At 34.5% G+C, this 23437-nt stretch overlaps 1 protein-coding gene across 2 annotated transcripts; it reads left to right on the forward strand.

Moving 5' to 3' along the window:
- The first annotated feature begins 2086 nt into the window (after positions 1–2086).
- LOC128990336 (importin subunit alpha-7) lies at positions 2087–22626 on the forward strand. Of its 2 annotated transcripts, none has more exons than XM_054412678.1 (11): positions 2087–2183; positions 9553–9729; positions 10625–10840; positions 11004–11224; positions 12102–12201; positions 14037–14200; positions 16145–16349; positions 16666–16809; positions 17627–17798; positions 18527–18715; positions 19649–22626. In XM_054412678.1, the coding sequence occupies exons 2-10, from the start codon at positions 9553–9555 to the stop codon at positions 18709–18711; spliced, it is 1584 nt and encodes a 527-aa protein (XP_054268653.1). In that variant the 5' UTR covers positions 2087–2183; the 3' UTR covers positions 18712–18715; positions 19649–22626. The 2 variants fall into 2 exon arrangements, with proteins under 2 accessions (XP_054268653.1, XP_054268661.1); XM_054412686.1 differs by having other exon boundaries at positions 17639–17798.
- Positions 22627–23437: the final 811 nt, after the last annotated feature.

Consider the following 23437-nt stretch of genomic DNA (forward strand, 5'->3'; position numbering starts at 1 on the left):
AATACCATTTTGTAAATTTCTGCAAATAAAATTATTGAGTTCGTATTTTATATACTAGGCTTGTAACCTTGAATCATAAATCATAATAAAATTTACACGTTAAACGTCACTAAAGAATTACATTGTAGTGATAATGTATTTTTAAATAGAGCTATTGAATTTAAATAAATATTTATCAATACATTATAAAGTGGTAGGCCTAATGTATTCATGGATTGCATTAAAAGTTAGTCTATGCATAAATACAACTTGTAAAATTTTTTTTATCGTAGGCTATTAGTGTAGACCCGGGGTCATCCTCTTAATTTTGTTGAATTACGTCTTTCAGTAGGCCTACTTTTTAAAAGTCTGGAGTTTGTCTCTAGGCTGATTCTAAATGGACGCAGGCGTTCTTGTTTGTTACAATTCTATTCTATGAATTGGTGGTCATAGCTAAAATTACTTAATGTTATCCAAAAACAAAGCTATTGTCTATTGTGAAGCTCAGTACTGGGGAACGGTGAACCAAGCAATGGCTTGGTATAGTTTATATCGATTGTGAAAGCAATATAAAGGAAATCCAACACTCAAATCAGGAAAATCCGTCAATTCGTTTATTAAGAATCGTGAATTAAAATTACCGTGTAACGTTTTATTATATGAATATTATATCTTCTACTATTTTTTACTAGTGGTGCTTAGGTGTACAATCTAAAAACGGTTTTATAACATGTAACATACATCTGTTTCCGTGTTTAAGAACTTGCGTGTATTTTAGCTTAGTTTCGTAGAGGATTATTTAGTACCAATTAAACTGAAATTTCAATATTTTTCATATCCTATTATTTTCTTTTATACTGATGGCATTTATATTTAAGATCGAAATCATAAACATTTAACTGGCCATTGTACAGTTTAATAAAAAAAACACTTTTTCATGATTTTTTAATTGTCTTTTGAATTACTTTGGGCTAGTTATCTGTTAAAAGTGGAATTGATAACAAAAAACAATAACATTTACTGTATCTTTATTGACACTGACATTTTGAAATACGGCAGTGTACGATTATTTTGTCGTACAAGGTTGGCAACGCTCCGTGCAGTGGGCGCGGCCGGGTTAGCGACTTCCAGAGTTAGCGAATTCCGCCGCGAGACAAAATCGAGTTAGCGGGTTCCGGAGTTAGCCAATTCCTGACTGAGACGGTTAGCCAGTTCCGGAGTTAGCCAGTTCCGACACACGACCGAGTTAGCGAGTTCCTGAGTTAGCCAATTCCTACGTCTCCTTAGGTGTACAATCTAAAAACGGTTTTATAACATGTAACATACATCTGTTTCCGTGTTTAAGAACTTGCGTGTATTTTAGCTTAGTTTCGTAGAGGATTATTTAGTACCAATTAAACTGAAATTTCAATATTTTTCATATCCTATTATTTTCTTTTATACTGATGGCATTTATATTTAAGATCGAAATCATAAACATTTAACTGGCCATTGTACAGTTTAATAAAAAAAACACTTTTTCATGATTTTTTAATTGTCTTTTGAATTACTTTGGGCTAGTTATCTGTTAAAAGTGGAATTGATAACAAAAAACAATAACATTTACTGTATCTTTATTGACACTGACATTTTGAAATACGGCAGTGTACGATTATTTTGTCGTACAAGGTTGGCAACGCTCCGTGCAGTGGGCGCGGCCGGGTTAGCGACTTCCAGAGTTAGCGAATTCCGCCGCGAGACAAAATCGAGTTAGCGGGTTCCGGAGTTAGCCAATTCCTGACTGAGACGGTTAGCCAGTTCCGGAGTTAGCCAGTTCCGACACACGACCGAGTTAGCGAGTTCCTGAGTTAGCCAATTCCTACGTCTCATGGGTACTATAAGTGGGTCGTCAGGAGCTAGCTACTGGACAAGGCCACACTAAAAAAATAGGTTTCTTCATAGATAAAACATACTCATTCCCCTAAAACTGCCTAAATTTTATAAACGAAGTAAATTATTTATAGTTGCATTCATTACTGTATAGGCCCTAACTCTGCAAGAGGTGGCAACACTGATGGGCCTAATCCAATTTTTGCAAACTCCATGGTCGATGACTGAGACTGACTGACTGGCTGCTGCTGGCTGAGCTGAATGCTGAATGGTGGTGTAAGACGACATTTTTGTCGGGCTATAAAATATTGTATTATCTGCAGGTTTCATTAAACGTAAGTTACGCCAGTTTTTAAGATATCTTACAAGTTATCTATATATCGTTTCATTAAAGTTAATATTTAATGTGTTTCTTATTACTTTAGACATGCCCTTTGAACGAAAGTCAGATAGCCTGGGTTGTGTCACAATACTGAATACATGCAATATTTTGGAAACCTAGGTTTAAATATTCCCCAAACCCAGATTTGTGAGTGTGGGTATAATGCAATTTTATATCACCCCAAAGCTACTGACAAAATACTATCCCAACCGATAAACTTAAATGCCGACGAGGTTTATTAGGGGTTTAAGTTATTATGAAACCTAAGTAAAGTGGTAGGCTAGGCCTACCTAAAGCCCAGCTGGACCTGGGTATTCTACAAGTCCTTGATACCATAGAGTCGACATCCTCTTCCTAGTATTTTGTAAATAGATTACTTATAGTTACTTTATTACCAAAATGTTAATCAAAGTTTAACATTTTTGCTTTTCTTTTGGCCTAAGACACTGAAAAGTTGTGACAATATCTGTAGACCTAGCCTAACTTATGAGTCAGCGAAGGTCCCAGTTTGTGAGAACAAATGTTAATCAGTTAGTAGGCATATACCTAGATTGATTATTTAGCTTAAAAATAGTTAACTTAGCCTTGCCTAAGTATTGTTGTGGCTGCACTTTACTTTACATTCTATAGCCTACTCATTCAAATGAAAAATATCTGTTTAATGCAAGTTTTGAGTTAAAAAAAAATTGTATTTAGTCTCTCAGCAATAGTGAGAAGCACAGACAGACCTGCTAGTTAACTTAGGTTGAGCTAACTTATTGTATTTGTGTAATGTGAAAACCAAAAGTTTTAGGTAGGCCTATAGTTCTAAGTAAGGGTATTAAACGGTAATTATTTGGACGTAGTGACTACTCGCAAAAGTGAATTTTTTTTTTCATAATGACCTAAATTTCACGCTGAATCCGAAAATGACGTTTTTATTTTTTGGAAAATACCGGAAATTCCCGAAAAACGGGAAAAAGTAAAAAAAGAAGAAAAAAAAATTTTGATCCGATGAAAAACACCGGAGATAGGGCGAAAAAACTGAATAATCGGTTAGGTTAGGCTTGGTTAGGTTAGGTTAGGTTAGTTTAGGTTAAGTTTGGTTGGGTTAGTTTATCAATAACATGAGTATTCTAAGTAAACTAACCTAACCTTACCTAACCAAACCTGACCTAACCTAACTCAACCTAACGTAACCTAACTCAATCTAACATAAACATTAATAATAAAATAATGACCAGGACCAGCTGATCAGCTGGTATTTTAACACAGACAAAAGTTGGACAAAAAATCCAAAATAACATCGCACATTTTTGTGAAAATCTCGCTTATTTGACGTCGGATAAAAAAAATTCTTGCATATTCTTAATCATCACAATATTCCGCGTATTTTGAGTAGGCCTACCCACATGACGTATTTTGAGTTAAAAAAATGTTTCCCGTTTTTCCTTTTTTCTGGAATTTCCGGTATTTTCCGAAAAATAAAAACATCATTTTCGGATTCAGTGTGAAATTTAGGTCATTATGAAAAAAAAAATTCACTTTTGCGAGTAGTCACTACGTCCAAATAATTACCTATTAAACTTATCCTGTAATAATTTTATTTAGTGGACTCAACTGGTTTTAAAGTTATGAAACATTGAAAAGTAAGTTAGGTACTCAAATAAGCATTACGTGTAATAGCGTTGGAAGCATAATATTATATTTAAATGAAGTTCGTTCGCTACGCTCACTCACCTTTAGGTTGGAGCTCGTTCGCTCTGCTCATTTGCCTTCAGGTTAGCTCGTTCGCTACGCTAACTCGCTTCCAGGTTGAAGTGTGTTCGCTACGCTCACTTACCTTTTGGTTGCAAATTGGCTGTATAGTCATAAATTTAAAAAAATAATAGTGCTGCACCCTGTTGGTAATCCTTGTAACTTTAATGCTATTGAACATCATAGAACAGAACCAATTTGTTTAATTGAAACAGCTGTTAAGAAATTACTTTTAACTATGAAAAATCATAAGGTTAACATGGGAAACTCCAGAGCCACTGGGGCAAAGCCCGAAAGCCCGATCAGAATAAAAACTACTTAGTTTTCCTATTTAATGCCCAAAGAATCGGTGTACCGAATTTCAGCTTCCTAGGTAGGCCTAAATGGAAAGTGGGAGAATAAGTGATTTGAGTGAGTGAGTCAGTCAGTCAGTCAGTGAGGGCTTTGCCTTTTATATATTTAGATGTGACACTATATATTGATTTTTTAAATAATGTTATATTTTAATAATAGATTTTGATGTTTTAAATAGCCTAATGTTATATTTTAATAATAGATTTTGATGTTTTAAGACACTACTACTACTTGATGTCTGCAACTGGTACAAAGCTGTGAAAGGATTGTGTTCAGGGAATTGGTAGACGTCCTTTGAATCAAAATTGAAGTTCTATAATACATTTGTTGCTATTTCTTCACTGTCTACATAAAAGTATTGAATACCTTAAAAGTTTTTTTTTTACAAATGTTAAAAATTTAATGTTAATAATACACAATCCAGCCATGTTATATTTTGAGACGTCTGGCGCTAAACAATACTACTTATGACGCTGTAGGTAAATTCTACCAGGCCGGGGCCTGGATTTGAAGGTGGCCGTGGCTATACAGTAGCATAAAACGTTTTTTTTTTACTGAAATATTCAGTCACAGGTACTAAAACACCAGCTGCCAGGATTTTTTTTTATACTGCGCACAGAAAAAATGCCTGCAATGGTGTAGGAGGCACTGCAAAGAGCGAAGTCGCTAATAGTCTACAATGTACCATTGAAATTTTGAATGCTAAGGATATGTTAAACATTTGTTAAAAAAAAAAAACTTTAAAGGTATTCAATACTTTTCTGTAGACAGTGAAGAAGTAGTAACAAATGTATTATAGAACTTCAATTTTGATTCAAAGGACGTCTACCAATTCCCTGAACACAATCCTTTCACAGATTTGTACCAGTTGCAGACATCAAGTAGTAGAGTGTCTTAAAACATCAAAATCTATTATTAAAATATAACATTATTTAAAAAATCAATATAGGCCTATATAGTGTTGCATCTAAATATATAAAAGGCAAAGCCCTCACTGACTGACTCACTCACTCACTCACTCATCACTAATTCTCCCACTTCCCATTTACCTAGGAGGCTGAAATTCGGTACACCGATTCTTTGGGCATTAAATAGGAAAACTAAGTAGTTTTTATTCTGATCGGGCTTTCGGGCTCTGCCCCAGTGGCTCTGGAGTTTCCCATGTTAACCTTATGATTTTTCATAGTTAAAAGTAATTTCTTAACAGCTGTTTCAATTAAACAAATTGGTTCTGTTCTATGATGTTCAATAGCATTAAAGTTACAAGGATTACCAACAGGGTGCAGCACTATTATTTTTTTAAATTTATGACTACAGCCAATTTGCAACCAAAAGGTGAGTGAGCGTAGCGAACGAACTTCATCCTGGAAGCGAGTTAGCGTGGCGAACAAGCTAACCTGAAGGCAAGTGAGCGGAGCGAACGAGCTCCAACCTAAAGGTGAGTGAGCGTAGCGAACGAACTTCATTATAATATAATAGTGCTATTACACGCTATTACACGTAATGCTTATTTATTTGAGTACCTACCTACTTTTCAATGTTCCATAACTTTAAAACCAGTTGAGTCCACAAAATAAAATTATTACAGGATAATACCCTTAGAACTATACCTGAGCCAAATTTAAAATTTTTATTTTCATGCCCAGCAGAGAGATATTAAGCTTCAAACTTTTGAAATTTTGAAAATTTTAAGATTTAGAAAAATTTTATTTTAATCCCTATGGAAGTCCACAGTCTGAAATTTTGAGAATTTGGAGTAGGCCTACACACCTGTAACTATCAGATAAAAAAATAACAAACACATCTAGTCAATTGCTTTATGTAAAAATAAATTGTTAAAAATCTGTTTTTGTAACATCGTTGCGTTAAAGTTTAGATCTTTCTGAAGAGATTGGTTTTTATTTTAATGTTCTAGGATTAGTAGAACCAGAAATATTTAATTTAACGCAAAGCTCTGAAATCGCTGAAGATGGGCATTCGACTAACAAAAAAATGGCCGCCATACAGTAGAAAAATAACATAAAAATAAAATAATTGTATTTTTGTACTTCTACTGATATGTAGGCCTACTTTCAAGTATAAAAAGATAAAAAAAAATTAAAAATTTTGAAGCAACTAATTAATTTATTTCTGGACCACTTGATATGGATTGACCCTTAATTAATTAAGTTAAGTAATTTTTTGGGTTAACAGAAAATTTGGTTCTTTTAATTTACGGTATGCTATAGTATAGCACATCTACCATAGCCATAATGTTCTACCACTGCCCCTTTACAATAAAAAAGCGAAATCCTCATTTTTCACAGGTTTTTGTTGCTAGTTGGTTCTAATTGGATGTTGTCATAAATGCACAAAAATAATAGGTAACTTAGTGCTGCACTCTGTTAGTAAACCTTTAAACCTTATAACTTTTAATGCTATTTAATATCATAGAACCAACTTGTGTAGGCCTATTTAAATGAATCAGCTGACAAAATTCTTTTATTCCTTGCAAATATGAATAAACTAGCTGTACCCGCGGGCTTTGCCCCGTTTAACTTCATAAGTATTCACATGGCTCAATCACGTCCTGGTTGAAGATCGTTCGCTACGCTCACTCACCTTTAGGTTGGAGTTCGTTCGCTGCGCTCACTTGCCTTCGGGTTAGCGCCTTCGCTACGCTAACTCGCCTCCAGGTTGAAGTTTGTTCTCTACGCTCACTCACCTTTTGGTTGCAAATTAGCTGTTGTCATAAATAAAATAAAAAAGTAATAGTGCTGCACCCTGTTGGTAATCCTTGTAACTTTAATGCTATTGAACATCATAGAACAGAACCAACTTGTTTAATAGAAACAGCTGTTAAGATTCATTAATTCCTTTTAAATATGACAAATCATAAGGTTAACATGGGAAACTCCAGAGCCACTGGGGCGGAACCCGAAAGCCCGATCAGAATAAAAACTACTTAGTTTTCCTATTTAATGTCCAAAGAATCGGTGTACCGAATTTCAGCCTCCTAGGTAAATGGGAAGTGGGAGAATTAGTGATGAGTGAGTGAGTGAGTGTGTCAGTGAGGGCTTTGCCTTTTATATATTTAGAAATTAGTGATGAGTGAGTGAGTGAGTGTGTCAGTGAGGGCTTTGCCTTTTATATTATTTAGATAAAGTTAATATGGGAATTTATATGGCATTTTATATCAACTGCTGCATTTTCCTTTGAAATTAGCTTGGCAATTTATGCATAAGAAACAGGCATGACACGGAGGCACTCAAGTACGGTACGCAAAAGATTTCATGATAACAAAAACCAAATTTGCTAGTTAGAATTTTTTCTTGCTGCATTATTTCTTTACTTGAAAACACCACATTATCATAATACTACTTTATGACAAAGACAGGGGTTGGTGTAGTATTATTTAGAAAATTTGGTTAATCTATAAAAATTGGTATCGGTATCAAGAATCGAGAATCGATACATTTTGGTATCAACACCCACTAGTTTTTGAAGAAACTAGTCTTGAAAAATCTGGAATTAGTCTTGAAAAGTCTGGAATTAGTCTTGAATTTTATAATGGAAATAAACTAGACACCCTGAATGAAGATGAGGTTAGTTAGAATATAGTAGTATTCTCAGTTTCTCAGCAAATTAGTGAAGTGTAAGAAATGTGGTTAGGGATGTTTGCTCAATCGCGAAACGTTGCCTAGCCTATTTTCAACGGTATGACCAATCATCTGAAGAAACAGAAGCCTACTAGCCTATTAATTGGATTCATTTAGGTCTACCTACGCGCAAATATCAAATTGTTATTCTAAAATTTTATTTACCTCGTGAATCTTATTAAACCATCATTTTCAACTCAAGTGAATTTCTAGCTGATCAAATAACTTATTAAATAGGCCTGAATAATATTTTGGACATCTGTCAATCAACAATGGCGTCTCTTCGCTGCTAACATAACTAAGTGAAGGTGAAGTGGAAGTAAGTTGAGAAATGATGGGAAGATTTAAGAAAAGCCTATCGTTTATTAAAATATAGAAAATTATCATTGAATGTAGAAACACTTGTAAAGTGAACCATTAGTCAATGATATTTTAGAGATATAAATGAGCTGGCTGACTAATTAGGCCCTACACCTAGTAGCGTTTTAGCCTTTTAGAAGCGTAATTTAGGCGTTTTAGGATGGGAGGTATTAAGTGTTTTGAAGTTAAGTTGGATTGAATGTAAAGTTTAGGTTACAATGAACAAAGTTGTTATGTTATCTAGTTTTTATGTTATCTCCAGACTTTTTTTGTCTAATTAAAACACTGGATAAGACACTGCAACATATTTTAAAAATGATTGCAGTGTAGACTCCAAAGTGCTCTAAACTTAAATGTCCTTAGTTCTGTTAATACTTGAGAGCGCAAAAAACCTTTTTGTACCGTTATTTTCAGCATAAATTTATTTTCTAGTGATCTCCCTAGGCTATATTATTAGACGAGCATGTTTCTGTAAAACCTTTTTTCTAAGCTCGTATGCATCGCAGGGAAATTCTACGCATACCTACTGTTAGAAAGATATTTACCTGTAGATGTGCAGAATCCCTTTATAAATTAAAATGGGCCAAAAAACAAGCAAAAAAATGAATTTTAAATTTTAATAAAATTAACATGGGTCATGGGTTTATGCTGGTGACAAAATATAAACAGAAAATCAAAACAAATGGAAGAAATTCCAATCACATGTTTTATTTACTGCGTGGAGTGAAAATAGAGAAGTTTGCACAATACCATAGACAAATAAAATATATATAGACTGTCAGCTGGGCTGTGGTTAGTATAAGTTCTGGCGTCCTCGGCTAGGATTGCCGTGTAGTAACGACGTACACCGCTGCAGCGTCTGCTGGAAGCATACAGCGAGGAACAAAGCTGCACATCGCGGAACCTTCCTTTGACAGTCTATATTTATTCTATTTGTCCATGACAATACATATTTTGGTTGAGTTTTAGACCACGGGACAACTTCTTGTATTAGTTCATATATGTTCCCATGGTCACGGTAATCGCAATAGGCTAGATGTTTGCATCCAAAGGATTGAAGTTTTTGTCATGACCAAGGCCTTTGTACTCCCTAGATGAGTTTTGTAAAATTTGCGTCTAACCTGCCGCCAAAATTATAAATCTATGTTACATAGATTTATATGTCTATCCAGCAAGAGCTGGTCAACGACGTCGAGGGAGTAAGTAAGTAAACCACTTTGTCTGTTATTCTAGATGTCTGCCCCAAGCCACAAGTATCGATACAAAAACACCGGTTTAGACGCTCAGGAGCTGAGGCGAAGAAGGGAGGAAGAGGGAGTTCAGTTGCGAAAACAGAAGAGAGAGCAGCAGCTGTCTAAGCGAAGAAATGTTAATATTCCTTTGTTGTCAGATGAGGCGGACACAATGCAGGTAAAAATAGCTGTTGAGATTCTTAAAATCTTGATTCTGGTTTATTTTGCTATTTCCTATGCATTTTAAATTGTTATCTAGGACATAACATAAGACTAAAATTTATGGGTGTGAACACATTTAAATAATAAAACTAGTCGGGCGTATGAAAGGTGTGATGCATTTGTTCTTTATTATCTATATATTAATAGGCTAGCATGTTTTTTAAAACCTTTTTCTCAGCTCGTGTGAATTGCAGGGAAAATCTACGCATACTGTTAGAAAGATGTTTTCCTGTAGGTGTGCAGAGTCCCTTTATAAATTAAAATGGGCTCAAAAGTAAGAACAATAAATGAAATAAAAAAAAAATTAAAATGGGTCTTATGGGTTGCCATGCTGGCGACAAAATAGCAACAAAATATAAACAGTTAAAATATATTTTTAAAAAATGTAAGAAATTCCAATTACATGTTTTATTTACAGTGTGAGGTGAAAACAGAGAAGTCTGTACATTACATATTTTTAGTCGAGTTAATAAATGTAGGCCTGTTGCTCATCAGGTGTAACAGGTAACAGAGCCTATTTAGCTTAAATTATGATGCGTTGTGTTTGCTCAGGACTGTAGTAGTCCTAAGCATGCACTTAAAGTCCTGTTTTTCTATTCTCACAGCTAGTTCGTTAAAAATCTATGTAACTAGTAATTAGGGCCTATCTCTGCATTAAATTAATGCAATTTAGTGCATTAGGCCTAGCTCAAAATTTTAGAATAGTAAAGCCATCATGGGGCTTATTAATAGACTAATGGTTTTTATTTCATTGGATTAGGCCTTAAGGTAAGCTCATGGATTATTAAATATGGTCGGTCTCTTCAGAATCGATCACACTCTCCTAACTCAATATAATCGTACTTTGACAGGAGGACATGCTGGGTTTGGTGTCGAGCCCAGTCATCACTCCAGCCATGGTCCAGGCTCTCTACAGCTCCAGCGTGGACGACCAGTTAGACGCCACCCAAAAGTTCCGCAAGCTGCTCTCTCGCGAACCCAACCCTCCTATCGACGAGGTTATTCAGACTGGCATCGTGCCGCGCTTTGTCGAGTTCCTGCAAAACAACAGCAATGCAACGTTACAGGTTTGTGGGACGAATATGTTTTTAGGCCTGTATTTTGTTTTTATTTTAGATCGTCAGGATGAGAAATTATTCTAGAACTATCAAACCTATAATATTTTGACAGGGGAATATTTATTTTGTCTGCTCAGAAATTTCAAAACAAATAAAATAACTTATTTGACAGTTTGAGGCGGCGTGGGCCCTCACCAATATTGCATCTGGCACCAGTGTGCAGACTCGGATGGTGATAGAGGCTGGTGCGGTTGCTGTGTTTGTGCAGCTGCTCAACTCCGAGTACGAGGACGTCCAGGAACAAGCTGTCTGGGCGTTGGGCAACATAGCTGGCGACAGTCCTGAGTGTCGAGACCATGTCTTGGACTCTGGCATCCTCGTACCATTGCTACAGTAAGTGTTTTACTTTTTAGGTTATGTTTTTACTCAGCTATGAAAATCCTCTTCTCTATAGATCAAAGCCCCTCTTCCTCTCCATTTTTTGAAGATGTTTTCTTCTTAATATTGGGTTTTTCTATATTGTATGACTGGAAATCTTTTGTCTCGTGTGATTTTCTTTTCTTAGTATTCAGGCTGAAGGTTTGGGGGCGCCCACCGGGTGCCCGCACTAGGAAAAAATGAAGGCACTGCTTTTGGGTTTGCCCAACGCTCCACTAACCCTTAACACGGCCCTGTTAGTATTGTTCCAGAATTAGATTTTACAAATGGAAGTTACAGTGGTACTAGCTATTCTTTAAATATCAAGACCGGCAACACTCTTCTACTTTGTGTGGTTGCCATTTTATTGAAAAGTATTAAAGTATTTAAACTTACTTATTCTCGTACAGTTTTTACCATTTCTTTTTAACTACTAATGTCAAATTCCAAATCATGAAAGAGAAAATGTGTATCATGTAAAATGTGCTTTAGCACCTTCTCAAGGTCCACAAGAACAGTTGGCACAACCACCATTGCAATAAATGTGATATTCCCTAGTAATTTTGTTTTATTTAGCGTGTTTCTTCAACTTCAGCATTTTATAGCATGGTTATTTTTTAAATTGAATATAAACCCTGGTCTTCCGCCTTTTGCTAGCTACAGTAGACTCCCTCTTATCCGAACTCCTCAGGGACCCAGACCGAATAACAGGTTTACTGGTTAAACAGACGTTCTATAAAACTTGTTTTTTATTAGTCTAATGCATGCTGTCTAAGTCTAAATGTATGCAAGACATGTGTCCTAACCTAAATTTTTATCAAAAATCTGTAAGTTAATTGTTGTTTGTGCGTAGGCTGCTCAGCAAATCCAGCAGATTGACAATGGTCCGGAATGCAGTTTGGGCTCTTTCTAATCTGTGCCGTGGCAAAAACCCAGCACCCAACTTTGCCAAGGTAACCTAAATTTCTTAATCTAAAAAATAGGCTAGTCACTCTTTTTTAAAATATTTGCATGTGTAGGCTAACTATTATTCAAATATCTCTTTTATTCCTATGTTCTGTCACAAAATTGAAAGGCTGACATAGCTAACTATTTCTGACGATATTTTTTAGCACTGTACTAAGCTTTGCTGCGTAAATAAACTGTTTTTTATTCTTTTAAAAGGACATATATACGATATATCTACAGCTCATAATTACTATGCATGAAAGAATTGTCATATCTTAATTAAAGTGCTCTTCGTTAAGAAATTCAAAAGACAGACAAGATTTGGCATTTAATTTATTATTTCCTTTATCTCAATGCTTTTATTTTTAAAGTCATCATGAAGCCCCGTTTCCATCAAACATTTTGTACCAACAATGTTGGGAGCTAAGTTCAAGTTGATTTGAGCACAGCTCCCAACAATGTTGGCGCGCTGTTTCCATTCCAGCAGTACGCGCCAACATTTCGCGCCAACATTTCGCGTCAACATTTCCCGCCAACCTACTGCGAGCACATTTCACTACCATATACTCCTTTTATCTATGCTACCATAACCATCCACACCCACACACCTATCTACACCAGTGCTCCTTCATCATGGAGAGCGAAGAGACTGCTGCTGCTGCTGCTTTCGTCGTAATGGCTGGTGCATATCACCAATTAATTAGTTTAAAACGCAGAAAGCGACCGCGATGGTAGGTTAGGAGTTTTTTTTTCTAAAAGGGCCGTTGAAGGTGCCTACAACCCCCTTATGAGGGATTTAAGACTTCGAGCAGGATCCCAAAATTTTGTACGAATGACGGCAACTGACTTTGAAGAATTACTAAACTTGGTGGCTCCTCTAATCGCTAAACATGGTGAGCGCGGTCCCATATCAGCTGGCGAAATGTTAGAAGCTACATTAAGATACTTGGATGGCATCACTCCTTTTATTAGTTTTTTGTGCTTGCTGTAAGACACATCCCACAACACTGTCTCACTTTCATACAAAGATATCATCTTTAACACTTCGTCTTTTCCCCAATCTTGACTTGACATCGCCATGGCCTCACTATACCGTCCAAAAGCCCAACACAACAAGATACACCGACACGAGACAAGAATGTTTACGTTTACACCATTTACAAAAACAAGTGGTGTTGTTGGTGTTTAACCCGTCTGCTAGGCTAGAGGTGCGATGGTGCTGCGGTGGATGTGCTGGAACTACTCACACAGAGCAAGTGCGAGTTCTGCTCACAGCAGTGTTGGCAGCTGGACACCGTTTCCATTACCTTTTGAGCACAGCTCACAACAATGTTGTCAGCTGCAACGGCTGCCAACACTTTTTGTTGGCCAACACTGCTCAAAACATTATGCTAGTGTTTCCATTCAACATTTTACTCCAACTTTGTTGTGAGTTTAGCTGACAACAATGTTTTGAGCAGAAAATGTTTGATGGAAACGGGGCTTAAGGCAAGTATTCTTTGAGTAGGCCTTTTCCTGAAGGTGAATATTCCTTTTGCTGACTTCCCTTTACGATATAATGTATAATTTTATTCCACACTATGGTTATATAGGTTTTTTAAGGTGGCAAACTGATAATTTACTGATACCATTTAAGTACTGGTAGAGTGAAATATTCCAATATTTTGTGTTTATAGGTTAATGTTTTGTGTTTCTTTGTACCTGTTTGGGCTCATTCCCATTAGGCCTACTGTAAGGAACCCCTGCTATCCTTACTGTTGGCCCTAGAGCTCTATGTTACAATAGTGTAATGGTTAGACTAGTTGACTGGCTTAGGCCTACATTAAACGTTTGTGTACAGGTTTCACCTTGTCTTCCCGTCCTGTCGCGTCTGCTGTTCCACTCTGATGCGGACGTGTTGGCGGACGCCTGCTGGGCTCTCAGCTACCTCAGTGACGGACCCAACGACAAGATACAAGCAGTCATTGATGCAGGAGTGTGCCGTAGGCTTGTGGAGTTGCTCATGTAAGCCTACAAAACTTGATTAACGATTCCCTTTGTTTACTATCTCATCTAGATAATTTTTATGCGGTGACATTCAAACACTAACCTTTCAGTTTACAAATACATAAAATTTCTTAAGCAATAGTATCATAGTTAAAATTGTGTTTTAGTGAATTTTCCATAGAGCAAATAAGCTATTATCGTAGGTCTCATTGTAAGACCTTGACCCTGGACCGATTTCTTTTTCGTGTTGATGTCCCCTAAGGTTATACACCATCCGTATATTATGTTTACGTTAAGCACGATAACTCGAGCAAAAATCATCCGATTTTTTTATGAAATTTGGTACAAACGTGTAAACATACGTTTATTCCAATGAGTTTACGAACCAGCATGATTGGACCATGGGAACGGGGTTTATGGGGTAAATATTGGTTTTCCTCATTTTTGACCATCAAAACAGAAAATATTCTAACTTCCCTCCAAGCCATTTTGAAGAACTTTAAATAAAAATAGTTTAGTATATTGAAGCGTTTGTGTACTGTTATTGGTTACGGAGAAAATTAAAAAAATATTCTAATTCAAAATACCCATGTTATTTCACGGAGAATAAGTACATAACTTAGCTGTAGTTTACTTGTTTATAAAGAGGCTATATTTTATATTTCGATACAACTTGGCAAATTTATTTATTTCGTACAAAGCTATTAATATTTTACTAAAAATACACTTTATTTCCTTTTGCAGCAAACCTAAGTAGTAATTTAAGGGTGTTTGGTCGCAAATTTTCATGTCTGATTTTTTGTTATTGTTTAATTGTACTAAAAATTAGAGATACAAATATATAAGAAAAAATTTTTTATTTTGAATATTAAGCGAGATATGGAGCTTGAAAGTAGTACATTTTTAATCTTTGGTACCAGTTCACAGGGAGAATGGGTAATGCGATTCTCACCAAAATTTGCATTCAGGTGTGGAAAAATAAGATAATAATCACTAGCTATTTAAAATTAAAAAATTTAAAAAAAAATTTTTTTTTTATTTTTTATAAATTTTTTAAAAAATTAAAAAAAATTTTTAAAAAAATTTAAAAATAGCTCTTTGTTTTTGGGAAAAATGTATCTGTATGTTGGAATAAAAAAAAATGTGATATGTTAACTCGTTTGGGCTGTGAATTCGTACCTTTGATGCCTTGCGCTGTCGGAGCACTACTCGTTGAGAGTTTGTACACTAACACCGGGGCTTTAGAATACTTTAACATCACGTAATTATTAACATCCTTTAACATTGAAAGAATACGTTTATCGTTGTATTCTAAAGCCCCGGTGTTAGTGTACACACTCTCAACGAGTAGTGCTCCGACAGCGCAAGGCATCAAAGGTACGAATTCACAGCCCAAACGAGTTAACATATCACATTTCTTTTTATTCCAACATACAGATACATTTTTCCCAAAAACAAAGAGCTATTTTTAAATTTTTTTAAAATTTTTTTTTAATTTTTTAAAAAATTTATAAAAAATAAAAAATAATTTTTTTTTAAATTTTTTAATTTTAAATAGCTAGTGATTATTATCTTATTTTTCCACACCTGAATGCAAATTTTGGTGAGAATCGCATTACCCATTCTCCCTGTGAACTGGTACCAAAGATTAAAAATTTACTACTTTCAAGCTCCATATCTCGCTTAATATTCAAAATAAAAAATTTTTTCTTATATATTTGTATCTCTAATTTTTAGTACAATTGAACAATAACAAAAAATAAGACATCAAATTTTTGACCAAACACCCTTAAGCATTACTAATTAGCATTATTAATGAGTAGGCCTACATTATTAAAAAATGTGCTTTGCCTAGACACTCAGCTCTCCAGCTATGGCACTAACTAGTTGAGAATTAAACGTACCACCCCCTGCCTCCTCAATCGACTATTTACACACTGTACAATAATTGACTTGTTCTAGGCACAACCAACACAACGTGGTGTCTGCCGCACTGAGAGCTGTAGGCAACATAGTGACAGGTGACGATGTTCAGACTCAGGTGATTCTCAACTGTTCTGTGCTGCCTTGTCTGTTGGAACTGCTGATGTCCACCAAGGAGTCCATTCGCAAAGAGGCTTGCTGGACCATCTCCAACATCACTGCCGGCAACCGTCAGCAGATACAGGTACACCGATTCTTAAACATTGGAGAACTGATTGCTTAAAGTCAATCCTGATAAATCTTTTTTTTCCATTTACAAAAACCATCCAGACATTCAAAGATGTTTGGTAGACACCCTTTGGTTACCTGTAATGATAGATTACAATAAAAGTTATTGCAGAACACTAGAACAATTGCGTTTTGTTGTTTTCTGCAACTCTCAGCCCCACTGGTGGCAATCAGAGATTAAACGTAGTAGAGTAATCTTCAAATAATCATTCCTGGAACCGATCAGAGCGGCTCTAGGACGTGTTAGACACTCATTTTTTATTTGATTGTAGGCGGTGATAGATGCAAACATCTTCCCAGTCCTGATGGAGATTTTAGGCTCAGCCGAGTTCAAAACTCGCAAGGAAGCTGCGTGGGCCATCACCAACGCTACGTCAGGCGGAACTGCAGAACAGATACGCTATCTTGTCAACCAGGTAATGTTCCACCTTTACACTCTAGGACCTTAGGTTCTAGCCCAGAATCACTTTACACATTTATTACTTCAGGCTATACCTAGAGGGTCACGGCATTATCATATCCGTGATGCTATAACATTATTTCATACAAACATAGTCGATTCAGGGGAGGGAAGGCTTAATTGTACTCCACCCAGGGTAATGACGGGTATAATTTTCTCGACCTAATCGGCATGTCCAAGTCAGAATTGTGCACCCTCATAAAACTTTGATATTGGCATGCACAAGTGGTTTTGTTAAATCCATCATCTAAAAAACTGGACAGGCCGGAATTGTACCCCCTTCATTTAGAACTAACGCTCATTTGATCTGTCTACAGAGTGGAATTTTAGCCCTGGAATTGTAACCCCTCTGACTTAGGCTTCTACTAATGCACTGAAATCTAATGTGATGCTGAATTAAAACGATATATTTTAACTTAAATAGGCCTAGATCAAATTTAATGTAGGCCCATGTCATCTGTAACTTCTGTTTGACCTTTGTTCACTTTTGGTGGGTATAATAATATAGTAAATTGCCCTCAAATATTCAATATTTAATTAGCCTATTATGAAGTTTTCATTTAGAATCCAAAATCTATTTTCACACAATCCTAATAACATTAGCGTACCAGCCAGCTAATTCTTCTGGTTGTTTGAAGGTGTATTTTATGATTTTATTAGTTTGTGACATTACTACAACGGGAATTTTTTTATCCTATATGATTTTTTATAAGTTTCAGGGTTAGAAACTAAATATCAGTTTGGGTAGTTATGTACGTTCTGATTCCATGTAGTGTGGTTGTCAGGGCTGCATTGGTCCGCTGTGTGATTTGCTGACTGTCATGGACGCCAAGATCATCCAGGTTGCTCTCAACGGACTGGAGAATATCTTGAGGCTGGGTGAGCAAGATGCCAAGGCCTCTGGAACTGTCAACCCGTACGCTGTTCTCATTGAGGAGTGCTATGGTTAGTATTGTATATGGTATTGTTTGTATTTCAACATTTTGAAATTTGTGGCTACAATTTGTTGTATTATACTGATTTGCTAATTTAGGGGTTTTTTATTTGCAAGAATAGATCAAAATATGGCTCAGAACCATGAATGCTCAACAAAAAGAAGGAAAATAATAGTATATTTGAAAACAAGATTTTAAGAACAATTTTTGGCCCAATACTAGACAACGGTGAATGGAGGATAAGGCATAACCAGGAATTAAGAGTGTTGAATAAAGAAGTTTACATTGTGGGAGAGATAAGAAGCAGGACTTTGAAATTTCTTATGGAACACCCTTTTCATATTTGATCATGTTTTCGGATAGAATATGCAATTTAAAACCCTTTTTATTCTTGACATTTTTTTCATAACCCCACTCGTTTAGGAGTTACAGCCTATACAAAAATGACTTCCGGTGTACATGTTGCATCATGTAGCTCCTAAACGAGTAAGTTTATAGTGAAAATGCTAAATGTAAATAAGTCTTAAAATTGCATCTACATTCCAAAAATATCATAAAATATTTAAGATAAGAAATATTTAGTATAAAATATTTATTTATTTATTTAATAAAATATATAAGGGTGTTCCATAATAAATTCCAAAAGTTTTCTCTAACTCTTACCGTTTCCGATAGCCCAATGGTGGCCTCCTTGAGTTGATTGTATCATTGTCTAACCCTTAATTGTGTGTTTTGCAGGACTGGATAAGATCGAGTTCCTACAATCACATGAGAACATGGACATCTACCAGAAGGCGTTTGATATAATTGAACATTACTTTGGCAGCGAGGACGAGGACGCCAGAGTAGCTCCGTCACAGCAAGGTGAACAGTTCACCTTCGCTACAGACCAGAGCGTGCCCATGGGCGGCTTCAACTTTTAAAAAGGTACTATCAGGTTCTATCAGCATGAATCAATATCTTAGGTAGGGAATGACAACCTAACTCCTTCCGGATAGGTGGGTTGCGAGGTCAAGAACAAAAATGAGTACAGTAGAACCTCGCTAATCCGACCTCCGATGGCCTGACGCCTCGCTTGATCCGACTGTGCCGCCAATACAATAGGCTTCCACTAACATAACCACATTGTCCATGAAAAATACCTAGTAAACTTTATAAATTGTGTTTTTTTTAGTCTAATGTGTTTAAATTTGTTGTATATTTAACCATTTCTGCCCATTATTAATAATAAGTAGGCTACCACATTATTGTTTTTGAAAAATCACAGTTCATTTGACAAAAAATAAAATGGAAGCAAAACAAAGGAATGTCAATCAAAGCTTCAAGGTTAAGCTATCCATTGACACTGACAATTGTCTGCTCCTTAGGCTACACATGGCATAGTAATGATGACGGTTTTCGTGACCGAGAAAGTTGATGAAGTCTACATGGCCCTGAGTGATGTTTATGGTTTTGCAGAGTGTAGGCCTACATCGCAAGTAATTTTTTCTTAGGTGTAACATACTCTTAACTCCTAAAACGAGCTTTAGACAAAGTGTCAAGAATAAAAAGGTTTTTAAATTGCATTTGAATTCTAAAACAATCATAAAATACAGGGTTGTTGCATAAGGATTTTTATAACATCCCTAAAGGGGAGTGTCCTATAAGAAGTTAACTGTCCTTCTCATATTAAAAAAGTTAGCTATTGTCACACTTTAGCTGGTTCACTCTGTATATCAGCTGATCAGCTGTTGACTGTTGCTTTTACGTAAGAGTGAGGTGGAGGGGATGGAATCACTTCCACTCAAACCGCCTGAATAATTATTATAATATAATAGACCTAATCACGTTTATAAATTATGATGATTAATTTTGTTTCAGGTTAAGCTGTAAATCTTCCACGCTGCTTCTCTGAAGAAATTTGAATAAAAATATTCAGCTTCAGATGAATCAACATCAATGTGTTTTACGTGTAAAACAATAATAAGATAATGCTTTTCTGTTTGGATATTCTTAGTCCATCCAACATAAAGATAAAAATCAATTGAAAGTATAGTTTCATAATTTTGAATAGGTAGTTTTCACTCAATGATTGCCAAGTTGATATTTCAGTTGAAGGTATTCCTAAGGCAACAGTAGGATTTTTCTGTTTGCAAGTGAAAATTAGTAAAAATACTAGAATTCTTTCTTTTTTATTAGAAAATTATTAGAATAGACTTTTTAAGAATATTCAAATAGAAAAAATAGTGTGAGATTGATAGATATAATAATGATTTTGTAACCTATTTCACTTACTGTTATTACTTATTGACAAAACGTAACAAACATTTACTTGTAAGTTTGTAGGTAAAATAATTACGAGGTTAATTAACATTTTACAAATTTGCTGGGTCGATGTGTGCAAATTTTTGGTTTAAAATATTGTTTATTTTTTTTATTCAATATTTTAGCACTAGAATAATGGGTCACATTTGAAGTTTAAAACGTCTTCAAAAGTAATTTGTTTGCCGTAAGATTAATGTGTTTTTTTTTTTGTTTTTTTATCAGGATAGATATAACTTTTCCTGAAAATAAAAGTATTACTTTTATAAATTTAATAGATTTTGATTAGTAACAGTTGAATTAAACTGTAGAAATTTAACTGATATATAACATGATGCAATTATTTTACCTATATTCTAATGTAATGTCCCTCGCAAGTGAGTGTGCACAATTACGACGAGACTTTACTATACGTTACATTTACTGAAGTGTTTCAACTACTTTTGTGCGCCAAAATTCTCGGTCATTTTGGCTGTGTCGAGTTACCTGTGAATTTTTTAATTAGACTGTAATTCTTACGACTTATAATGGAATTACTCTAGAAATTAATCGTCAGGAGTAATCCTACGTTACGCTTACTAAACCTACATTAAGACATTGATACAGTTCAATTCTTGATTTGTTTGAATTGTAGGTGAAAATTGTTAAACCATTGATAGGCCTAAGGAAAATAGTTTGTAAATTTATTACGGATTTGTACAAGACAATTATTCAGGTTGTATAATTTGTTTTTGAAGTACTACTTAAAATACTAAGACTACCTCATGTAAATTTTAGCTAATTTAAATTATTGTAATTTAAGAATATTCATATCATTTTTACAATTGTGTAAATAATTACCATTGATAAAATTTACAACATGTTTGCAGGTGATTTGTATCTTAACGTGTTACAGACTCGTAAACTGAGAAAAACATTGTGTAATAAAGAATTTATTCAAACTGTCTGGTGCTACGATTTTTTTTAGTCATGTCAGTAAAATATTGGTTACAAAAGTTATGATTCATTTCATTGTTATTTATTATAATTTATATTAGGTTTTACATGTTTAAAATTAGCTTTACTAATTCTCTAATGTGAATTGTGACTATTGCTTTTCCTAACTGTTACTGACTGTAATTCATACAATTGTATGTTAAAATTTAACACTATTGTTCATATTTTGTACAAGTTTAATAATAATTAGTGGCTTTGTTTAAATTTTGACTATCTCAATTGTATAATTCATTTATTTATTAATTCATTTTTAAAAGTCAAACATTATATATTTGATTTCAAGGCAAATTAAGTCATTTGGTCAGTTAAGTTTTTTAGAATGGAATAGAGTATCTGAGATAATTTGAGGCCAGTTAAACAAAGGTTGCATTACAAGATGATAGCTGTATTAATTTCATTCTAATGTACAATCTTTTACAATAAAATAATTGTTTGATTAATCTGTTCTGAAGAATCCCTATACTAAAATGACAGACTATATTTATGCCTTTCAAAAAGACTTAGCGTATATTTGATATAAACAAAATAACATAATTTGTTATGTACTTCTCTAAGTTGAGTTGTCAGTTATGCTTGCCACAGTTTGATTACATTGTATATGATGATTTTATTAGGGTCTATTGTAATCAAAATTTTTACCTGCAATAACTATTAAGGGATAGCCATAAAACGACTAAAGTAATACACAAAATACTGAAAACAAAACGTGATATATAGAAAACAATCATGAAATATTTTCTTATATTCTAAAATTGTAATGTTTATTTCTCATATAACACCAAAATGTAAAGATATTTTCTACCAATATTTCAATATCCATAAAAAGGTGATGTACAACTAGTATGTATGACTAAAGACTGATACGACAAACTTTTAACATAATCTGTGTATTTTGTATCTAGTGAGTGTAATTTAGTATGTAAATAATGTCTGTATAAACTTACTGCTATAGGTTTTCCAATTTGTTTGAAAATTCTTTCAATGGTCATTTTGAAATAAGTTGTGCAATAATCATTTGAGAAGTAAGATAACTAAGGAAATTATTTTTGGTTGTTTCATAACTGTGCGAGTTGTAAATTTATTTTGACCTTTTCATGTTGACCATTGAAAATAATTTGGAACAGCAGCGTTGACTATTTTGTAGCTTTGGTTATTTATGTACATAAGTATTACTACTAAAACATCGACGCATGTTCATCAAGAAGAACTTATGACGAACGGACACTGGACTTACGATGTTGCGACAAGTGTGCAATTACGTGTGCCTCTGAGTACAATGTGTTAGTGATAGTGACAAAAATTACGTGTGAATGAAGACGGGGGACATTTTTTCAAATTACGTGGTATGTATAGAAAGTTATAGACTCAAACAAATTAAGCAAATATTTCAGTTCTTATTTGATATTGTGATTCTTTATTATCGTTCTCTATTAAACTTATATCAAAATATGGTTTAGTTTATTTTAAAAATATTATGATTTAGTCCTAAAGTTTATTACCAATAGATTTATGTTTCTATTACATTAAAAACAATAGTTTAATTGTGTATTTTATTTTCTTACCCAGTTGTGTGAGGAATTCAGTTGTGGAAATATTATATTGATACTCCGTTCACAAAAAAGTTAATAAACTACTAAGAAAAGAAACATAAAAAACTACACAAAAGAATGTATACTAAGCGAAAGTAATGTTACTATCTTTTTTGGATTTTGCCGACGTAAACAAATAAATATTTGTTATTGTTTTATCAACTGTTTCAATTTACAACAACTAAAGTAAATGTTAAGTTTAAATTGAAGGTATAACCTAACAAATTCTATGAGTTTTTTAATGAAGAAAAAAATTATTCTTTGTAGCGTAACGAAAAGTAAAGTTCAAAACATGAGTGATCGTGGGTCTATACATATTCTCAACCATTTAAAGTGATAAATAATGGTTTAAATACCTTGTACTGTCAAAGTGATCCTTTGTAGTCCAACTATATATGCAGTAGCCTATATTTGGACTACAAAGGATCACTTTGACAGTATAAGGTTTTTATACCATTATTTATTTATTACTATACCAGTGATCCCGAGGCTAACAACATGAAGCATTTAAAGTGCTCGACAAATCTCGCACTTCAAACATGGTCTCTAATATAATGCCTCACTTTCTACTCTTGTTGTGAAATATGGTAGCCTATTAAATTTTGACATAGAAATACACGAAAAATCCGGATCTGTTGTATTTTAAATGTCATTTTTAACAAGTCGACAAATAAAATATCAAACTCTAACAAAGCCCCGATTTTGCCATGCTGTAGGCTACATAATTATTCACAACGTATAACGTTGGTAAAAGCCTAAAATA

Source organism: Macrosteles quadrilineatus, unplaced genomic scaffold (assembly GCF_028750875.1).
Source record: "Macrosteles quadrilineatus isolate MER2022 unplaced genomic scaffold, UCM_ALF_1.0 Scaffold_1__1_contigs__length_201487025, whole genome shotgun sequence".
Taxonomy (NCBI): Eukaryota; Metazoa; Arthropoda; class Insecta; order Hemiptera; family Cicadellidae; genus Macrosteles; species Macrosteles quadrilineatus.

Excerpts from the sequence above, each read along its gene's own strand:
- LOC128990336 (XM_054412678.1), top strand. The coding sequence starts at position 9,553 with ATGTCTGCCCCAAGCCACAAGTATCGATACAAAAACACCGGTTTAGAC. Across the intron at positions 14,201-16,144 it reads AGGCTTGTGGAGTTGCTCAT|GCACAACCAACACAACGTGG; the intron begins GTAAGCCTACAA and ends GACTTGTTCTAG. Across the intron at positions 16,810-17,626 it reads TACGCTATCTTGTCAACCAG|TGTGGTTGTCAGGGCTGCAT; the intron begins GTAATGTTCCAC and ends GATTCCATGTAG.